Source organism: Spermophilus citellus (assembly GCF_964194105.1).
Source record: "Spermophilus citellus genome assembly, chromosome: 12".
NCBI classification, from domain to species: Eukaryota; Metazoa; Chordata; class Mammalia; order Rodentia; family Sciuridae; genus Spermophilus; species Spermophilus citellus.
In genome coordinates this window covers 81,178,665-81,201,441 of record NC_138198.1, presented here as the reverse complement: position 1 = coordinate 81,201,441, position 22,777 = coordinate 81,178,665, and the positions used below count along the sequence as shown (strand labels likewise).

Below are 22,777 nucleotides of genomic sequence, written 5' to 3'. Positions count from 1 at the left end.
TACTTAAAGAGCATACCTTTATCAACACAAAAGAATTTGTGATTAGATTTCATTCAAAGCAGCCAGTTCTGATCAGATGCTGGATTTTAGTTATAAATGGTTTTAGAAAAAGTGGTCTGCAGAAAATTCTGTACTGGAGTGTTAAGTGACAACTCAGCTACAAGGAGATGAGAGTTAAGCTAGAAGTTCAGCTTAAAATCTACCAACAATTCTCCTATCACTTCAGAAGTAAAAATGATCATAATTTCTGGCCACATAGCAACATGGTAGCACTGAATTTTGCTCTTGTCTTCCGTAGAGTGGCATTAAAAATCCTCTGATCTCTATTGCTTCTGAGATAACCTATAAAAATTGATGGTTGACTTACTTGGAATGCTAGGCCACCAAAATTCCCTACTTCTAGTCAGTATTTTTTTTTTTTTAAGGAAAAAAAAAAAAACAGTGTTAGGCAGCTTTTAAAGTAAGGAAAATAGCTTCCTAAAATGTAATTTGCAAATATATGGCAACAGATGTCACAGAAAAGTTACTATTTAAATAACCACATCATAAAAGCTTTTCTTAGGTTTAGGACAACATTAAATTTAAATCATTAAAGTTTCAGATGAAAAATTCAAGTTCAGACAAGAAGAGATTCTATATAAACTCATCAAAAAATCATAATCAGGGAGGTATTAATTTTGGACACTAAAGACAGGAAATTTTCAGTGTTTTAAAGGCAGGTAATACCAAACTAGAAAGCTGCATTTCTAATTATTTTATCTGATGCATCTGAAAAAAACCACCACTATATCATAAAAAAGAACCTTAAAAAAATATCTTGTAACTAACAAAGACAAGGAAAGTGACCTCAGAACAATAAAAAGCTCTTCAACATGAGTCTATGCTTACAATCCCAAACCAAACCTGCTGATTCAGCACAAAGTCATCAACCGAATTCTTATCTGGAAAAGGAACAATCCATTGTCTGGTTGAAACAAAGGGCAGTGCACAGGAAATCAGCCAAATCTGGGCCAGATGGTCACTGATTCAAGTTTCTTTCTCCCCATCCCCCACTCACCCTGGCACTCCAAAAATAGACTCAGATAGCATTTTTAGTTACCAGGTAACAACCCTGAGTGTGAAGTATAAACCTTTTACAATTACCTAGGCCACCCATTTAAACACCACCATATGTTACAGAATGTCCTTGTAAAAAGTTAAATGAGGAAGTTGCTATGTAGCAGTTATTAAAAGGAAAATACCTCTAAAAAACTATCCTGTTTCTTAAGCAAGGCATAAAGTTTTTACCAGATGGAATGATTAAAAATACTCATGCTAATTTGTTCTCATCTATGATTTTTCTCAAACCATGACACAAAATAGAAATAAACCCAGAGAAAGCTGATTTATCACAGTAATTTTCTGCAAGTTGATATCACTGGGTCATCATCTTCCAAAGGTGCTCACCATTTGTAACCTAAGAAACACTTTTACAACTATCAATGACAACCTCCCAACAAAAATAACTGTAATAAATATGAATATTCATTTCCAAATGGTATTAAGAAACAAAATTTTTGTTACAAAATATGTGTCTTAGACTAATAAGGTTTTGACTCAAATAATGAAATGAGCTTCATTATTAGTTTTCTTTGCCTAACCATCAAAGTAACTGGGAAACCAGGGCAGCATAGTATTTTTACAAAGTATTCACATACTGTACCTGAGATGAGAGAAACTCCACCACACAAATTCTCCACAAGGTTTGGCATTCACATAGAGAAAGACTGGTTTTTAGAGTTCACTTTCTCCAAGCTCAGGAGTTTAGAGGATGGGGAGAGAACTGGAGAAGGAACAAAAAAGAGATTTGTTTGATTGGAGGGTTACTTCTAAGAATGGTACTTATATTCCTTTTCTCAAAGAATATGCCTCCTCTTTATTTCACTATAATTACAAAGAAAACAGAAGAAAACGAATCCCTTATTTTGATTATAAACCAATGTGTCTGACCTCATATCCTAGAATCTGTAAATTAGAAAGTACTATGAATACACATTTCATACCCCATCTGGTTACTGTAAAACTGTTTCAAATTCTAAATGACAACTATTACTTAGAACAAAATATGCAGTTATGTCTTAAATCTGCAAGTATTTGATGGAAACTTGTATATTAAAAAGTGGCATAAACAAAAATTCAAGACCTTTTAAAAATGTTTGGAAAACACTCCTCTACTTTTCTTGTGAAAAACAGATATTTAGAATAAACAAAGGTTATTTTTTTTTTCTTTAAAGGAAACCCTTGACTCTATAGGGGTTGCTTGGGAAATATTTACATTTAGGTGGCTTAAGTAAATTTTATCTACCAACAAATAACAATCCCTTCAGTAAACTTTATAATCCTTTTTATAATTACTCTGGAAATGTCAAGGCAGGAGTAGATTTTATTGGCATGCTACAGTGTCACTTTTCCAAAATTTACATATGGAAAGGTTAGGGTAGATCAAACAGGTTTTGGTCTATTTGTTTGTTTTTATAGCACAAGTTAATCACAGGCTAGTAACCCAAAAACTACAGACAAAAATGAGTTCAAAATATGCAATCACTCTAAAAAATGACTTCTTTTGATTGTAGAGAAGTAGAAAAGATTGCTAAAGACAACCAAAGGTAAACTTCCTTGGGAGAACAGTCATAGTAGCTTATTTGAGACCAACAGTGAGGATAAAATGAAGCAAAAATACGGAGCTTGGAATCTTGATCTTCTGTTTTAAAGAGTATAGTGATAAATGGAAACTTCCTTGAAAACTTGTTCTCAAAAACTGTTCCTGGAAGTTTTATAATTATAGTATTAGATATTTTAATCAATGATTAAACTATGTATCAGTCTAACTATATACAACAGCATATAGATACGTGTCATACATATATGTCAATGGACTTTTGCTACCTTCAATAGTTAATTTCTTGGGGCTGGGGATGTGGCTCAAGCGGTAGTGCGCTCGCCTGGCAAGCGTGCGGCCTGGGTTCGATCCTCAGCACCACATACCAACAAAGATGTTGTGTCCGCCGAGAACTAAAAAATAAATATTAAAAATTCTCTCTCTCTCTCTCTCTCTCTCTCTCCTCTCTCACTCTCTCTTTAAAAAAATAGTTAATTTCTTAACATCTAAGATTTAATTATTTGTAATACATTTCTACAAGCTGACTTCTGGCTAAAACAATACTGTTTGCTTTTACAAAGTACTGTAAAATAATACCTAGCATCATACTGGACATTGTTTAATTCTTGACATACATGCTTTTATAGTGTATAAATTAGTTTTCTTTTCATGGAATTATATAATCTTAGAAATACTGCTAATGAGAGAAAATTGATAATCCATTAAAAACCTTAAAAAAAAGCAGTTGAGTGCTGGCTGTTTAATAAGTTTTTTTTTTCTTTCTTTAGTGTAAAACAGGGATTTTGGTATTCATGAAAAACAAAGAAAATGACTATTCACATTAAAATTCTCTACCTTCTGAGCTCATCTTTAGAGTCTGTAAGATAAATTTACATTTAAATGAAACACACACAAAGGCAGCTGGACTATCATAACCATCCCACACACATTAATGTTTTCAGAGATTTAAATCTCTAATTCCTAGGAGAAAGAAAAGTTGTGACTATACGACTATTTTTAATCAGTCAACTTAATACATCATTTCAATAGGATTTATATACCAATGCTTTAACTTAAGAGTTAAGAAGAAAGTATCTTTTAGCAGCTAAGTCAAAATACTAACAAAAGTCAACCTTCTCCATGGGCATAAGTTTCAGGTTTTTAATAAATAGAGATGATATCAATGGCAATAAATGATTACATAAATGTAATGAACTAGAGTTTAGCAAACTCACTTAAACCTTTTATTTAATACGTCCTAATTTATAGGACTAACAGTTTAAAACTAAAATACTATTGTATGTGTAGTGAATTCTAATTATTCTTTAAGTTTGTGGGGTTCCCCCACCTTTCTTTCTTTCTTTCCTTAACCTGTACTTTCCTTCTTTGGGGGTCCACAAATCTGGTAGAAAATTTAATTCAATTCAATTAAAAGAAAATTTATATAAAGATAATAACATATCATGATAAATATGACATGATTTCATCTTACTAATTTAAACTATTATGCATAGAAACATTTCAAGGGCCAAATTAGAATGCACCTAATTTTCATTGATGAAAAATTTTCAAGAATCTGAAATTAGGAGGGAAGGGGAGATGGTAGTGAGGATTGAACTCAGAAGTAGTCTACCACTGAACTATATCCCCAGTCCCTTCCTTTTTGTTTTTTTATTTTGAGACAGGGTCTCCCTAAATTGCCAAGGCTGTAGTAAAAGATTTATATAATGTAATATGTAAGGATGTTATTTGTTCTCTTCCCCAATACCAAAATTATAAAAGAATGTATTTGAATTGTTATCTAATGGAGTTTTAATGTCCATTTCATTTTTTTGATTTTCAAATTTGATTTTCCTGCCTCAGCTTCCAGAGTAACTGAGATTATAGGCAAGTACCACCCTAGCCATCAAGAACCTAAATTTCTAAGGAGTAAATTGTATTTATAAAGAAATACTTTTAAGACCTGTCTTTAAATGATTATTATTTCTCATTATAATTTACATGCATCAGTAGAATAGCAACATATTAAGTAATCTCATATAATTGTAATATTCTTTAAATATGGTCTGAAGATCAAAATGAGCTTTCATTTACTTCCTCTTTAAATGATAATTTCACCTGCCTTAAATTTACTACATAAAGAACAACTCAAAAGACGGGCTGGGGTTGTGGCTTAGTGGTAGAGTACTTGCCTAGCGTGTGTGAGGCACAGAGTTCAATTCTCAGCACCACATATAAATAAGTAAAATAAAGGTCCATTGACAACTAAACAAATTATTTTAAAAAAGAACAACTCAAAATAAAAATATTTACTAAAATTATAAGACACACAAAAAGGATATGAGTTGAATAGTGTTTAAATTTATATCTCCCCCCAAAAATGCCTGCTGCAGTTTTATTATTATTTATAGAAACTTCAATATCCATGAAGTATCACTAACCAACTTCAAGCTCATACCACAATTTTCTTAACATCACCAATACTATTTCAAATTTCATATTCAATGCCTAATGAAAATGTTTAAAATAACTTTTCATATTAAAAAAGTGAAATGGACATTAAAACTCCATTAGATATCAATTCAAATATGTTCTTTTAAATTTTGGTATTGTGGAAGAGAACAAATAAAACCCTTACGTATTACATTATGTAAATCTTTTACTACAACAGTAATGGTTTAAGGAACATGGTTTGAATAAAATTAGAACTGAGTCTACAAAACCACAAGTCACATTACTGTCTTTTAACTAGATTGTAGCTTTCCCCAAGGGCAGAGACAGCTCTTTATTTTCCTTTTTCTCTCCACAGCATCTATTCCAATTATAGGTACCTAATAAAGACTTATTAACTTACTTTTATTGTTAATTTCCTACCCAGTGGAGATTTCTATTATCCCCAGTAGACATGAACCTCTTGCTCAGTAGGAAAACCATGAAGAGAAAAAATTGTTTTTAAGGAAGTGACAAATGTATTTGAGAAAATCATTACTTTTTATCCAAATGAAATGAGGGATAGTTTGATACTATGATTACTGTTACGAATTACAACTCCAAAGCCTTCAAAAATCAGTACTGGGGCTGGGGCGGTAGCTCAATGGTAGACCACTTGCCTCACATGTGTGAGACACTGTGTTCAATCCTCAGCACCACATAAAAATATACTAATAAACAAAGATATTGTGTCCATCTACAACTAAAAAAAAAATTAAAAATCAGCACTGGTTAGACACATACCTTAATCTAAATTAGAATGATAGTGTTCATTTGCAATACATGAACTTTAGTTTCCCAAAGATAAACATCATGACAGATGTCTGGTAACCTCTGGTGTAACAGTATCTAAAATAAGCCCACACTGTTTTGATTTTGGAAGTTTTATCAATTTAAAACAGAATAAGCAATACAACTGTAACATTTATACAGTACAAGAAATTTGTCACAGTTTTCAACACACTTTTTTTTTCAGACTATCAATTTCCCTATTCTATTACACCAAGCAATACTATCCTGGAAATAAATGGCTTCATTCTTTTTTCTTTTCTTTTCTTTCTTTCTTTCTTTTTTTTTTTTTTCTTTAGGTGATACTGGGAATTGAAACAAGGACCTACCACAGGCTAGTCAAGCACTCTACCACAGCCTGTACTACATACAGCCTGTACCAAGCTACATCCATGGCCCTTTTTCTGTTTATTTTTTAATTTTGAGACAGAGTCTACTAAGTTGTCCAGGTAGCCTCAAACTTGTGATCCTCTATCCTCAGCCTTCCTTCTTTTTTTAAAAAAGAGAGAGAGAGAGAGAGAGAGAGAGAGAGAGAATTTTTAATGTTTATTTTTTAGTTTTCGGCAGACACAACATCTTTGTTTGTATGTGGTGCTGAGGATTGAACCCGGGCCGCACGCATGCCAGGCGAGCGCGCTACCGCTTGAGCCACATCCCCAGCCTTTTTTTTTTTTTTAGATACACATGACAATAGAGTGTATTTTTACATATTATACGTACATGGAATCTAACTTCCCATTCTTGTGGTTGTACGTGATGTGGAGTTACACTGGTGGTATATTCGTATATGAACATAGGAAAGTTATGTCCAATTCATTCTACTATCTTTCTATCCTCAGCTTTCAAAGTAGCCAGGATTACAGTCATATACCACCACACTAGGTTTCCATTATTATTATTATTTTAACTAGGATATTTATTGGCAAATGCAAAGCCCATATTACCAAATAATAAGTAAATTTGTGGGCTGGGATTGTGGCTCAGAGGTAGAGTGCACACCTGGCATGCATGAGGCACTGGGTTCAATCCTCAGCACCACATAAAAAGTAAAATAAAGACATCATGTCCATCTATAACTAAAAAATAAATATATATAAATAATAAGTAAATTTGCAAATAAGTAAATTTGAAGATAAATTGAACATGCATGAGGGATTACAAAGACATTATCATTTTCTGAAATTCAAAAAGAAGAGAGAAATGAAATGTATCTCCCTTCACCTTGGCCACAGAACGCTTTTGGATTTATTTTTCCTGTTCCCACCTTTTATTCAAAAGATAACGCTGCTGACAGCTTCCAAAAAGCATGGACCTTGCCTTGATTTTTTTTTTCCCTTTTCCCGAAAGTCCTCTTGTAGTCAGTGGCTTGGACTGGAAATAAGTTTGACCCAGGTCAAATATACAGAATATACAGTCATAGACTAAATCTAACACCTCCCCACACATGTCATTCATTCATTCATTAACAAATGTTTACTGAGGGGCAACTATGCCCTGTCTGTCCTAGGTGCTACAGATGGAGCAATAAGCAAAAGGACAAAACATGTACCATCTTGGAGCCTTCATTCAAGCTTGGTAAGAAAACCCAGGATTTGATCCCCAGTAGCACCATTCTTCACCAAGAGATAGCCTTGTACAGCCTGTTTCCCCAAAATGTTGCACTAAACCATTCCCTAAGGATCTGAAAGAGTTAATATAGACTTTTAGCACTTACCTATGGCCACCTTCAGCAAGAGCAGCAACATTTATAACAAGTTACTTTTCTGGGTAAGATAAAACATTTTAAGATATACAATTCCTGACTTCTAGATCTTACAATTTACTAAAGCCGCAAGGCGTATATACCTAGTACGACATAGAGGAAAGAATGATAACTTTGAAATCAGCCAGCCTTAGGTTTGAATTCTGACTTTATACTTACTACCCAAAGGTAGTAATACTGTAAATATATCACACCTAGTATTTCATTGTTCCATTCATATGAAAAAGGGGGGAAGTAGGGGTTTTTAGATGGCCTAATTTTTCCAGAAAACTAAGAATTTAGTAACATTATTAATATATGAGCCTACCACAGAATGTAGCTGTTTGTTTTTACATCAATCCAAAGAATGATTCAAGCTGTGAAATTGTGCATAAAAATTCCTCAAATTAGTCCTGAGATTCTGCAGCTCATAGCTAATGACTATTCTACTGGACCATTCACTTGTTTTCCAACTTGTGAACATGTAGCCTTAGCTAATCTCCAATGTGTCAAGATCTTGCTCCAGCAATTCTCAGGCCATTAACAAATCATCAAAGTAGAGCACAGAACAGCTACCTGCGACTAGGTAGCTAATTGAGAAACTGAACACAATTCACCTGGGGAGTCCATTTACAACTATGGCTCCAGAGCTTTGACTAGTTTATGTTCCATAAAAGAATCAAGCAAGAACTCAGAGGATTTTAAAAACAGCCATTCTTTTCTTAAGTGCTGCAAATCTCAACTGTATAAGGAACATCTTCATATGATAATCAGAAATACAATCATGATATTCAGGCTTATTTCCAATAAATGAAACTGAGGAAAATATTGAGAAGTATTTTCATTATCATCCATCTTCTATCTTCAATATTGAAAACCCTATTATTTTTCAAAGAATTAGCAACTAAATATAATAGACTCTAGATTGTCAATTCTGTAGAATACAGCTAATTGGTCAATACTTTGTACCCAATATTGTATTAGATATATTTGTATTGGATATTTGGAAAATACAGAAAATAATATGCCATAGTACCTCTTCTTAAGAGGCTTATATTCTGATATTCAGCAAAGAATACTTTTTGAAATTTTGTAAGTCTATACCCTAAAATTCTAAAACTCAATATAAAAACTGTGTTTACAGCATATGAAAATTAATAAAAACTCAAATGTTCACTAAATTTACATAAAAGACAGAAACTACACCTCAAAGCAACATCCTTCATCTTTTTTAAAAATATTATTTTAGTTGTCAATGTACCATTATTTTATTTATTTACTTATGGTGTTGAGAAGAGAACCCAGTGCCTCACACATGCTAGGCAAGTGCTCTGCCACTGAGCTACAACCCCAGCCCCAGGTCCTTCATCTTTATTGATGTGAAAGTGGTCAGATTCCCAGGGCTCAGAATCTGCATTTATACAGCATCCCCAGTTGATTCCCATACAGATGATCTCCAGTTTGGCACACACTGTGTTAAATAATAGGCATGGTTTGCAAGAATCTTTAGAGTTATGCTGTCCATGAGAACTTTCTGTAATGATAGAAATATTCTATGCTTTTGCTATCCAACACAGTAGCCAGCAGGCTCTTAAAATGCAACTAGTATGAATGAAAAACTTAATTTTAAATTCAATAGATTTTAGTTAAAAGAGCCACATCTGCTTAGAGAACAGAGAAAACTTTTTATGAAAGAGAAACAACATGAGTTAACATGAGTTTTTGTATTGGATATTTGGAAAATACATAAAATAATATGCCAATAGGTAGGAATGCACATGAGCAGGATATAATAGGGAGAAAAGACTAATGATTGGCTTGTATAGAATAGAGGTTTCATATTAGATTATCATGGGATCAGATTATGAAGACCCCTGAAAGAAACTGAGAAAATTCAGTTTTATGGTACACATTGGCTGTCTGCCTAATCATCCCATTTTTTGATATGAACAACCCCAGAGATGGTGCATGCTTACCCCAGAGAATGGATCCCTCACTAGGCTCTAAGGAAAATCGTAAATATTCTACAGAAGTCATGGTAATTCCATTTTCCTCCTTGGTGAATGGGTTATGATGAGCATGGGGTAAATTCTAACCAAGGAGATTTGGTACATCTATACCTGTAGGTAAGCTCTTTAAATAAAGTATTTAGCCTGAATAGGAAAAAAAAAAAGCCTTCTTCTGACTCCAGTTAAAGATACATGAGGATATGAGTCTTGTGCATGCTATTAACATTCTAGGAAAATGAAGAGACAAGCGGGAAGACAAATGCCAACGAGCTAAGGATGGCGATGTGACCAAAAGAACCTGAATCCTTGGCATCAACAAGTATCTGAATTAACCCAAGAATTGCTCTCTCTCTCTCTCTACCCTAGACATTTTGGTGATATAAAAACTTCACTGGTAGGGGCTGGGGTTATGGCTAAGGGGTAGAGCGCTCACCTTGCACATGCAAGGCCCTGGGTTCGATCCTCAGCACCACATATAAATAAATAAAATAAAGTTAAAACTACAACTACAAAAAATAAGCGTTTAGGGGAAAAAAAACTTCACTGGTAAATATCCTTAGTTTTTGGTTTTGTTACATGCAGCTGACAGCATGAGATCAGGGTCCTAATGTTCTTTGGGAAAGGCTAAAGTAGGCAAGTGGGAGTCACTGAAGGTTTTTGATCAGGTGTGGACACTGAAACAAAACAATGTTCAAGACTTAAAAATAACATGCATGAAAAATAAATTGAAAAAAAGGAAGAACTGATTCAAACGGATTGTTGGAAAGCCTGAAAGTCAAAATTACCAAAAGTTTTTGAAAAGTAAATAAAATTCAATCTTCCTCAAATTCAACAAGCAAACAAAAATCCTGAGAAATAACTCTGTTTTACAGCTTTAATAAAATTTTTAAAACCAAACTTAATGCATAGGCTGAGTGTGGTGGCACATGCCTATTATCCCAGCAGCTCAGGAGGTTAAGGCAGGAGGATGGAACATTCCAAGCCAGCCTCAGTAAAAGCGAGGTGCTAAGCAACTCAGTGAGACCCTGTCTTTAAACAAAATACAAAAGAAGGCTGGGGATATGGCTCAGTGGTTGAGTGCCCCTGAGTTCAATCCCAGTACCCTAAAAAAAAAAAAGGTTAATGCATAGATTTTTCAGTAAATAACAAGTTTTTAGAAAAATGTTATGGTATTAAATATATAAAATCATTAACACATACAGATAAAGCAAAACTGAAGTAACAGTTCATTCTCCTAGGGTGGTAGGATTGTAAGTCATGTTTATTTTCTGACTTTTTATAGTGTTCTCATATGATATTATTCTACTTAAAATATAATCATATTAATTTCCCCAAGAGTTGTAATTCAATATTTTTGAAAAAGGAAACAATTCTTGAAATGTGATTTCTCTATATTAGCTGCAATTAAAAGTATGAGAAAACATTGAGAAACAATAAGGTAAATTAGAAAGCATGCAGGACTAGCTAGGTGACCGTAAGCAAGTCACAAAAACCCTGTGGCACTGTTTTCTCTCAGGGTGGATTACCTATGGCTGTAAAATGCAACAGCACTCCATTTTGAAATGGAAGAAATCCTCTTGAATAAAAAAAAAAGTCATGCAATTGATATAAAAATTTACTTAATAAATTTACTGTGCTTAGGTAGAGTGTTTGCCTAACATGCACAAGAACATGTGCTCAAATTCCCAGCACTAACAAAAATAAAAACAAAAATAAAATAAATTTAATTTCTAATCTCTATTCTCATCCTTTAGCTTATGAGTTCAGCCTGAAAGAAAATAAAATTCAATCTTCCTCAAATTCAATGAGCAAACAAAAAAAAAAAATCCTGAGAAATAACTCTGTTTTACAACTTTAATAAAATTTTTAAAACCATAGTTAAGGCCGGACATGGTGGCACATGCTTATTATCCAGCCGCTCAGGAAGCTGAGGCAGGAGGATTGAGAGTTCCAAGCCAGCCTCAGTAAAAGTGAGGTGCTAAACAACTCAGTGAGACCCTGTTTCTAAATAAAATACAAAAGAGGGGCTGGGAATGTGGCTCAGATTTTGAGTGCCCCTGAGTTCAATCCCCGATACCCTAAAAAAAAAAAAAAGTAAAGGCATAGATTTTTCAGTGAAACAAACTAGTTCTAGAAATGTTAATGGATGAAAGTTCTATATTAATATCACATAGGCATCAAGTAATAGTTCATAATTTGTAACTTGCATTTTTAAACAACAAATAAATCTACCATTTTTTTATATTAATTGACAATTAGAATTGTGTTACTGTGACTGATTAGTTACACTGTTTGCAAACATTTTAAAGTTCTGTTTTATAAAATATTTTTATTACCGTTTTTGTAATTGTTCTTTATATACCATAAATGATAATCTTTTATCTGCACATGTAGAGGTGTTTTCCCCAAAATCTGTCATTTGCTTATGGTATTTATTTATGGTTTCTTTTTTGCTTTACAAAGGTATTTTTAAATTATGTAATGAGATTTGTCTATCTCTTAATATACAGCTTTAGTTCCTTGCTTATTTTAAATAAATGACCTTCAATGGTTGTTTAATTGTGAAATATATATACTAAAAAAATTATATAATCATTTAAAAGAATAAGTAAGAGCTATACCAATTAATTTAGAATTCATCCCTTGTGTTTTATTAAGTGAAAAAAGAAAGGTGATTATGTATAAAATATGACAGCATATAAAAGATGCTGAAATATACTATATGTAGTACATCTTAATGTGTATAACATATATTTTTACATGGTCATGGAAAAAGTTAATACAACATAAAGATCAGCAACACTGGCAGCATGAAAAGGAAGGGTAAAGGAGAAAGACAGTCCCCTGAATTTTTAAAAAAGAAATGACTATGATTTTTTTAAAGCACAATGTGTTTATATAAAATTGTATTAACAAATATATGTGTGTGTGTGTGTGTGCGCGCACACACACACACACACAAAAGATAGCCACAGAAATGTCAATGGTGTTTAATTTAGTATGGTTAGATTTTTAGAAGGAAAAAAGAAAAAAGGAAGTAACAGGACAAAAAGACAACTTGAGGGAAAAAATCAAATAAATTTAAATTCGCCCTTTTCAAAAAACAGAACAGACTTGGGGGTAGATGGCAAAACTTTTCACTTTCTCATTTTTAAAGTGAAAAATTCCCCCCATCATCCATTGTGGGTATAGATCCCAGTAATAGTTTTTCAGTTCCCCAAATACCTCATAAAGATGTATACATAAACCTGCTGTAAGTTTTGTCCGTTGAATTGATTTTAAATGCAGGAAATAAAGGAGATATGATACCAATGACATCTTCTTTTCACACTGTGACCTACAGAGGCAGCAGGGACAACTTTTGGCCTATCTGCTACATAAAAACTAAATGTACAGTTGAGTGGGGTGGCACACACCTGTAATCCCAGCAGCTAGGGAGGCTGAGGCAGGAGGATCGCTAGTTCAAAGCCAACCTCAGCAAAAGCCAGGCACCAAGCAACTCAGTGAGACCCTGTCTCTAAATAAAATACAAAATAGGGCTGGGGATGTGGCTCAGTGGTCAAGTGCCTGCAAGTTAAATCCCTGGTATCCAAAAACAACTAAATTTACAGAATGATAAATTTGATGAGTGGTTCTATACTTTTGTATCCATAAAAACCACTTGGGAAGATTGTTAAAATGTGTATTTGTGGGTCCCACCCCAGAGATTCTTATTCAGTAGGTCCAGTGACCAATAATCCGTATTTAATAAGCACCCTAGGCAAATGTGGCAGAATGTGACAAATCCCCTTGAAAAACTGAATTTTGGGGATGGTTGATCTCTTTACAAACTGATTAATTATATAATTTGAAGAGTATAGCACACTAGAGACAAAGAATTTATTTTAAAATAATTTTTTAGATGTTGATGGCTCTTTATTTTATTCATTTATTTATACACGGTGCTGAGAATCGAACCTAGTGCCTTGCACATGTTAGGCAAGTGCTGTACCTCTGAGTCACAACCCCAGCCTGAGACAAAGAATTTTGAAGTAAAAAGATTCACATTACCTCTCTGACCTAATCCCCCACTCACTCCCTCACTTCCCTCGCCCCTTCAGCTCACCAGCCTTCTGGTTACCCTTCCAACAAACCCTCATTCCCTAAACTTTCCAAAGGCTCAGCCTCTCACCGCCCTCAGGTCTTCACTCAGGTGACACTTCTCAGAGACAATGTGTAGAAAATCACAAGCCCATCTCACTTTTTTTAAAAAAATATTTATTCTTAAGTTTTAGGTGGACACAATATCTTTATTTAACATTTATATGGTGCTGAGGATCGAACCCAGTGCCTCATGCATGCTAGGCGAGCGCTCTACCACTGAGCCACATCCCCAGCACCTCCATCTCACTTCTTAATTCCTCTTTCTGCTTTATTTTTCTCTTTAGCATTCCACTATCTAAAAGACGGCATATTTAACTCTTTTTCTTTTGCTTACTAAGCTTGACTCCCACGAGGAGGGGTATTTGCACTTTTCTTCACTGCAGCATACCTAACACCTAGAACAGGGCCTGGACAGAGTTCAGGATTTAACTTGGTCAAGGTAAAACAAATGCAGCTTGAGCAATTCAGTGATAGGAGGCAGATATAACTAGTAAGCAGTTTGTTAACACAGAGATTCCTGGTTCAGCAGGTGGGGTTGGGGGCCTGTTCTTTCTAACAAGAACTCAGCTAATTCTTATGAAATTTAGAGAGTTGTCCAGTACCTCTGCTCATTTTTAGTGAAAGTCAATCTATTATGCTACTTGAGAAGAGAGGCATGTAGGCTGAAAAGGAAAAAAATTGTCATGTATTTTTTTAAAATATTTATTTATTTATTTAAATATTTGTTTATTTATTAGTTATTGGCGGACACAACATCTTTGTTTGTATGTGGTGCTGGAGAATCGAACCCGGGCCGCACGCATGCCAGGCGAGCGCACTACCGCTTGAGCCACATCCCCAGCCCATTAAATATTTATTTTTTATTTGTAGTTGGACACAATACCTTTATTTTATTTATTTATTTTTATGTGGTGCTGAGGATCAAACCCAGGGTCTCGCATGTGCTAGGCGAGCGCTCTACCACTGGGCCACAACCCCAGCCCCTCTGTCGTACAATTTTCAGAAGAGAAAAATTGTTTCCTTAACCTTTTGTACCTAAGCTTCTACCCCCCCAAAATTAAATGATTCTACAATAGAGATATTTTCACTTAATATATTTAACATTTTTCATAGATATTTACTACAATCTGGTTCTCAACATGGCATTTGAATGTTTTCCAATTTTTTTTACTCTCATAAATAATGTTTCAGATGATATTTTTGTTATAGGCCTTTATGCATTTGTCTAATTATTTCTTTTCAACAAATTCCTAGACGGGAAATTTGTAAGTCAAAGAGTTTAAACCATCACTTTCCAAAAGAACTTCCTCCAATGCTCTCTATCTACACTGTTCAACATAGCACCCACCAGCTGAACGCAGCCGCTGAGCATTTGAAATCCAAGGCAACTGAGAAACTGAATCTTTAGTTGTAGATAATGTTAATTAACTAACATTTAAATGGCTACTTGTGACTAAGAACTAGCATATTAGGAGGTCTTGATACGCAATGCCAAATTGCTCTCAAGAAAAATTGTAAGTATATGCCTTCACTCTTAGTACATGACAATAACTACTTTTTTATCTGATACATGACAATAACTATTTTTTATCTAATCGTCAACACTAAATATTATCTAACTACTGTACTTCATAATCTGAAAGTTGAAAAATGTCTTGTGTGGTTTTATTTTTATTTGTACTCTTTCTTCCTTCTTTCCTTTCTTCAGTGTAAGGGATTGAACCCAGGGCCTCACACATACTAGGTAAGTGCTCTACCACTGAGCGACACATCCCCAGCCCTAAGTGTAGTTTTAATATGCACTTATTTTTTACTACTAATAATGTTTAATGGGTTTATTTCTTCTGTCATCACACTTATTCAACAGAAAATTATTTAACTCAGAGGTTGGAAATTACCTGGCTTCCAAATCTGTCTTGATGGGACTGTATGTTTTCTTTAAAATTCATTACCACCATTTTTATTCACATAGAAGTGTGAATTTCCAGCTTCATTTAAAAAATTAAGCGGTCTGACAATGTGCCCTCACTTCCAAAAGGCAAGAGAGGAGACTGAGCCATTCTGAGGTGTCCACTTCCTCACTCAAAATTACTCTTTGGCCCTTCCAGGCATCTGTGTTTACAATTCCTGCCTGAATTAAATTCTGATAGATTAAAAGACAAATAATGGCTAATAATAAGAGCTAATTTTCAGTCCATGTCTAGCATGCAAATGTGATTTTATAATAGTTGTGGATTATTTTACAACTAATATTTAACTTGTAGAAGAACATGCCAGTGGTTGTTGAAGTTTTTTACTCACTAGAAAAGTGTGTTGACCCCCTCCCCAAAGTTTCTGATTTAATAGGTTAGGGTGGACCCTAAGAATTTCCATCTAACCCCATGGTCCAAGTGCAACTTCACATTGAGCCAAGGTTTCCTTAAAGATATGGACCCTCCTAAAAGGGTAGTGACAATACGTAATTTTGACAACAGTATAATTTTATCCACACTCTCTTCTAAAACAAGTCTACATTATTTCACTTTTCTAAAACAAATCTATATTTATTATTTCGTTTTTCTAAAACAAGTCTACATTTATTATTTCATTTTATCTTCACACACATAAAAAATATTCTATGCAGGAGATTGATAATTAGAGGACTAATCACTAATCCCATTTTACAGAGGAAAAGTAAGGCATGAGAGTCAAAGAAAATCCTCTAAGCACACAAGAAGTTAGAAGAGCCAGATCAAGCAAAACTGCTAACCTTGGTAAATAAAGGCCAACATAGCAATACGGGACACAACTAAAGTTTGCTTCTACAGACTGGTAGAAACAGAACCATGGCCAGGAACAGAGAAGACAATACAAGATATGGTTCACTGCCACAAACATTTATCAAGTGCTGGTTATTGTGTTAATCTTTGTTAATCATGGCTACAGTCTCCACTTTGGGACTGTTGATACTCATAAAGCATAGGGAAAAATAAAAATAAAATCTGAAGCCACAACCTTGAAAAGATAGCCAGTTTTCTGTATCAAAGACAGGACAAAAACAAATACACTGAAGAGATGGTCAGGGTAAATAGGGTGTTGAGTAGAAGAGAAAAGGAGTTGCTATGGGACCTCACATCTGGACTTGGAGGAGTGGCTATCACCAGTCAGTCAAGAATGGGAGGGAAGGAAGAGTACACAATAGAGAGCCCTCCTGGAGCTCAACAGCACAAAGAGCTGCTGTTATCCATGTTGGGTGTGTGTTTGCCAGAAATATCAGGGTTGCTGGAACTCCAGAACTTACAAGGGCATGCTTTTGTGTAGTCTAAATTACCTTGACTATATAAAACTCAAGTCAGAGGGCATAACTTCATGATCCATTTGTAGCCAAGAGATAACCTGATTAGAGATCATAAATTTTCTGGTTTTTTTTCTTCAATTTTAAGAAGCATTCCTAATAAAAAGTTTATCAAATTGTAATCACAAAACTATTTATAAATCAGCCCTTCAAGAAAAAGAAAAGAGAATTATATTTCCACTTAAATTGGGTTTATATATGATATTAGTTATTAATTTTAAGTGACTTTTCTAAGATTTAAAATAATAGCAAATAACCATTACAATAGGCAAAAAAATATAAAAACCCTACAATTAATTTTTTAAAAGCCTATTGAAAATTTTAGTGTACTCGTCATTAGCATTGCAACTGACCTCTCCTATATGTCCATCTTATACTTTAGCCTGAAAGCACAGAGGCAATAAGGCTTCCACAACCACATTTAGAAAACAGTTGACAACACAGCTGAAAAAAACTATTACTCACTCTGTACAAAAATCAAAGAAATGCAAACCAAGACAAAGGGATAGACTTTAATACTGATCAGATTAATAATAATAATTAACTGTTTCCAAATAACAAAAATGCATATATAGTTGTTAATAATCAATATACTCTTTTGATAACCCTTTTAGAAAATAATTTCCTGGAAATTTTCTAATAAAAATAAGGGTAATATTTCTATGTGTTTTTATGTGTTATGGTTTTTTATCTTAACAATTTGTAGAGAGCTATTACTATATATTACAGATTAGAAAGCTAAAGTTCTGAGAAAATAAATTACTTGCTCAATATTGCCAATAAGTGATAGAGCTAGGTTTAAACTCAAAATTTCCAATTTTAGAGCACACTTTTACAGCAACACAATCCTGCTTTTCTACGAAAAAATCCTAAGTACTTCAAAAAAAGATGACATTCATGAGGATGGTCATTATATTTTTAAAAAATACTGGAAAATCCCAAAGTAGGAAGAGTTAAGTAAATTTGGGGATATCTGTTGTATAAACTATTATAAAATTATTATAAAGTGGTACACTACTGAAAAAATTTTATGAAAAAATCAGAATAAAAATGTATCTGCAATAAGACATCTATAAACATATATATTATATTCAGATTGGGAAGGGAGGTGCAAAAAATAAATATTATTGCCACTGTAAAATTTCACTATTGGTACTCAATTTTCTTTTGTTTTTTATCAGTTTTGTCAGCAAATCAAGCACTCTTACAAATCTATTCTTCATATGTTGTTCATATTTCTTTAAGTATGGGATCTCCATCATTTTGTTGTTGTTATAATTAGTTATACATGACAGCAGAATGCACTTTGATTCATTGTACACAAATGCACAGTTTTTCACTTCTCTGGTTGTACAATCATACATGTACCTAGAATAATAGGGATCTCCATCTTAAGATCAATGATTTTTGCATACAATCAGAATTTATAGTGTACTTTTGAAATTCCTTAATTAAGATCTTCCACAGTGACCAAAATTAGCAAATTCTTTTTACTTTCACAACTTTGTAGTCACTCCTAGACTCCTGCACCCAACCAGGAATCATCAGCCCAGAGGTTGTAGATGTTTTAAAGATTAGGAAAGTTTCCTACTGAACAAGATCTCTAAGTGCTTACAAAGTTAACTAAATATCTTAGCTGTAAGGGATATTCATAATTTCAATACTTTTAAGAATTGCTAATTAATTTATGTCAGGTGTCTCTGAAGTAGGTAAAATAAAATTTATTTCCACTTTAACAAAAAGAAAAGTAAGAGTTTGGTAAGAGTAATTTCCCTATAAATGGCACCATAAACTGTGAAGAGAATTCCCTCTTAGCTATACAAGGTGACATGCAGAGGCCCTTTCAGCCCAGGGGTTGGTCTCTATCAAGCAACATAAACAGACATTTTGTGGGAAAGTCAAGTAGCTGTTCTTCAATGATATCAAACTCATTAAAATAGAAATGCAGTTCAAACACCTCTAACCTCTTTATGATCTACCATTCAGATTTTTTTTTTTTTTTTGTCACACCACTGCCTAATATCCACAGTCCAAATGGATTTTCCTTAGCCAGTCTTAAACTCCAACAGGACTATGTTGATCATAGAATTTTGGAGTTCTAGGACCTTTAAGGGACTGGGATCATAGCTCAGTAGCAGAGCACTTGCCTAGCACGTGAGAGGCACTGGGTTCGATCCTCAGCACCACATAAAAAAATAAATAAATAAAGATATTGTGTCCATCTACAATTAAGAATAATTAAAAAAAAAAAAAAAAGAAGGGCCCTTAAAAACCATGTGGCTTAATTCCTTTATCTAAATGAGGGGAAAACAAAAGCATTTCCAAGAAAGTTATTGGCTAGTTTAAGGCAAATCCAGACCTGGAACTAAGAAATGTGACCAAACTCTTAAACTTGGCCTCCATATTTCTCCTGACTTTTCAAACACATCCATGGAAATATACACGTTCTTTCAATGTTTTCAGGTATACACTGCAGTGGACAGAATAAACTATAATTCTCATTCTCTACAGTTCCAAGAGAGAGGAAAAACTTCAACAAAGATTATAAAAAACAGAATCAAGAAACTGGGAGTGAGGAATAATTGTTTAATAGTTCTGCTTTCCACTGAACACTTGTTCTAAGATTTTTTCACACTCTAATTGATCTTCAAGGTAGTAAGTACCAGCCTAGGCCAAATAAAAGGTCCTAATTTCATCATGTGTTGATATCAAGTTAACAGTCATCACCATTAATATAGTCCAGTCTTATATTCAGTCCCTTTCATTCTTGATTTCCATAATGTATCTCCATTTTAATAGAAGTGTATGGGAAGTATACCTACAAGAAATTTACAACAGTGGTTGTCTCTGGGAGAAGTAGGGTTTGGAGGGATGGAAAGCTGGGGAGGTGGGGGGTGCTGGCTTAATTTGCCCTGTATTTTCTTCATTGTTGGCTTAAAAATTTACCCTATTCTCATTACTTTTCCGCATTCATTAATTAAATTTTTCTTTCTCAATACACAACTGAATGCATACAATTTTATTACCACTTTCAATAGCACAACTATTTTCATTTTTCTCTTTTAAAGAAGATTTCGGGGAAAAAAAAAAGATTTCGGTATTGAAATTTGTAAAATCTCACAGAAATTTTCAGAGCAAAAAAAGAACCAACACAGCCGCAAAACTCAAGACAGAATTCCAGGATTTAAAACATAAATACATAAACAGGAGTATGAGGTTTTTAAGGGGGCGTTTAGTTCAAAAGCCTTTTGAAAAGGAAAAAAAACTCTTTCCTGGTATTTAAATGGCAAGGCTTTAAAAAGGGGATTCCAATAGGGCTTCTCATCTCAAAGGGGGCAGTTATGGTGCAGAGAGTAGAAATTAAAATTTGATTTCTATCTTATGAGCCTGGGACAGAGGACGGAGTGGAATGGATAAGGACCTTGTAACAGTCACGTTCACCAAAGAAAGAAGCATGATTTAGGAGTTCCTCCAGGATTCGTCCGCCTCCTTTGGAGGCAGCAGATGAATCGTGTCCTGGGACATTACTTGAGCTCGGATAGAGAAAACCGCACCGCACTGAATCCAAACACGTTAATTTTCATATAATGGAGCTCAGGGATTGCGGTCATAGATTTACTTGAACAAACCACCCATTATCACCCTCGCCTGGCCAAGGAACAGCTCGCCTCGCTGTCTACTTTGTGTGTCAGGGTCAGCTGTCAACATAACCCTTTGTGTCTCATTCAGAATAAGAGTGGTCCTCAGTCACTCAACAGAAGAAAAATGGAAATGACGGCCGGAAGACATGCGCGAGCGCTCGTGACGAAGTGACATTTGGCGTGGAAAAAAAAAAAAAAGAAAGAAACCCACGGACACAGAGCGAACGCCTGGCCACCTTAACGCCTGGCCACCTTTAGACGCTCTCAACTTTCCCAAACCAAGCTCTAGCCATCCTCTCCCGGATCACCTCTTGTGTCCCCCTACCTGCCGTCCACCATTCCAGGGACGGCCTAACTGTCCCCCCTGGGCTCCGGGAACCGGTCGGGGCGCACCCCTTCTCAGCCTCCACCTCGTTGCTTCTCGGCACTCTGCCGCGCGCCGCAGCCTCCCTCATCCCACGCTCTGTCTGTCCGGCTCCCGCCACAAAGGCAGCCAGTAGAGCCCGGAGTGACAGGCCTTTGGCCTCCGAGCGCCGACAGCACGGGCTGAGTCCCTTCCGTGGACTGACGCCAAGCGGCGGGTGGAGGACGGGTGCGGGTTTCGGGCTGGCACAGGCGCCTGCCCCAGCCACATAAATGCACTCGCGCTCACACCCCGCTTCACTTTCCAGTTCCTCTCGGAAAAGTCCCGCAGCGCTCCCCGGCTCAGGCAGGGTGTCCGGCCCGCCAAAGGGCAGCTCCTGAGAGGGAGAAGCCGTGCGCTGGCGCCGGCCTCGCGCCCTCTCACCTCTAGCCTCCCTGCACCCGCATCCGGGAGTCCCCCCAGCCGCTCACCTGGCCCTGGCGGGGCACGAGGGCAGAGGACCGGGGGTGGCCCTCGCCTGGACCGGGCTGGTTTCCCCACCCCCAGTCCGGCTCCCAGCGCTGCGCTCCACTCGCTTCGGCTACCCTCCTCCGAGGTGCTAGCGCCGCCGGCGGCTGGCGTCTCTCTGGCAGGCTGGCTGGCCGCGCGCTCAGTTCCCCGGGGCGGAGCGAGGCGGCGGCCGCCGCGGCCAGAGGCGGATTCCTCAGGTGCTGCCCCTCCCGCTCGCCCAGAACCTACACCGCGAGGACCCCCGCTTCCTCTCCCGGAGCCCCGCCTCTTGCCCTCCCGCAGCCTTGACGCCTGCGAGTGGCCTTTAAGTCCCCTCCTCGCTCCCCTCGAGGGTAGTGGACACACCGTTCCCTACGCACCCCCTCCAAACTCGCCCCCACCCATACTGGGGAGCCCTGGGTGCACAGTCCTCACGCCTCCATTTCCAAACTCCTCGCAGAGATGAGCGTGTGGGTGGCCACTGTGGGGTGTGGAGGTGGGGGTGTGCAGAGGGTCCCCGAGGAAAAAGGATTGCCGCCCCCCTGCCCCAGGGCTGCTGACGTGCGCAGCCAAGAAGAAAAATTATTTTCTAGCCGCGTCCGCGTTCATTCACAGAGTGCTCTCGCCTCATTGCGCGATTGCTTTCTCTGTTCACTGGACGGCGGCTAAAGAACCTCAAGCGTGAACTCAGCCTGGGCAATGGTGGGTCAAAAACCCTTGGCCTTTTGCACGAAGGGAGGTAGGGCGGGGGCAGGGCGCAGACAAAACCAAACAAACGCGGGATCTCCCGGCCAAGCAGACTTTTGCACCTCCGGAATGAGCAACCCGAGGGTTGTCGGACTTCTGGCCTGGCGTTCACGCCAGCGGTTTGGGGACTCAGCGGCTCGCCATGGCTGGTGCGGAGTTCTCCGGGGGGAAGCTCTGTCCAAGAGTAGCCCCTTCCATCGGGGCCTCGTCTTTATTGGGTAGTGCAGTGACAAACGTTCTGGAGGGATGAAGCTGCCGAATAGTAACAGATGTCACTCCACTTTTCACGGCTGACGTCTTTTGTATTAGAGATGCAATTCTATTCTCTTAAACCGTAATTGTTGCCAGGGATAGATGACTCCACCTTATGGAAGAAGATCCGAGCTAGATGG

The 22,777-nt window shown here is 36.5% G+C and overlaps 1 protein-coding gene and 1 pseudogene across 2 annotated transcripts in view; one reads left to right on the top strand and one right to left on the bottom strand.

Annotated features, from left to right (window-relative positions):
• Positions 1 to 22,777, top strand: part of LOC308631989 (large ribosomal subunit protein uL23-like) — a 491,218-nt pseudogene that overhangs the window by 418,767 nt on the left and 49,674 nt on the right. The window lies entirely within an intron of this gene.
• On the bottom strand, positions 1,712 to 22,081 carry LOC308632055 (uncharacterized protein; the record flags this gene model as incomplete). Its single annotated transcript, XM_081263707.1, has 4 exons — positions 1,712 to 1,822; positions 21,111 to 21,614; positions 21,734 to 21,984; positions 22,074 to 22,081. The coding sequence occupies 4 exons, from the start codon at positions 22,079 to 22,081 to the stop codon at positions 1,752 to 1,754; spliced, it is 834 nt and encodes a 277-aa protein (XP_081119833.1). The 3' UTR covers positions 1,712 to 1,751.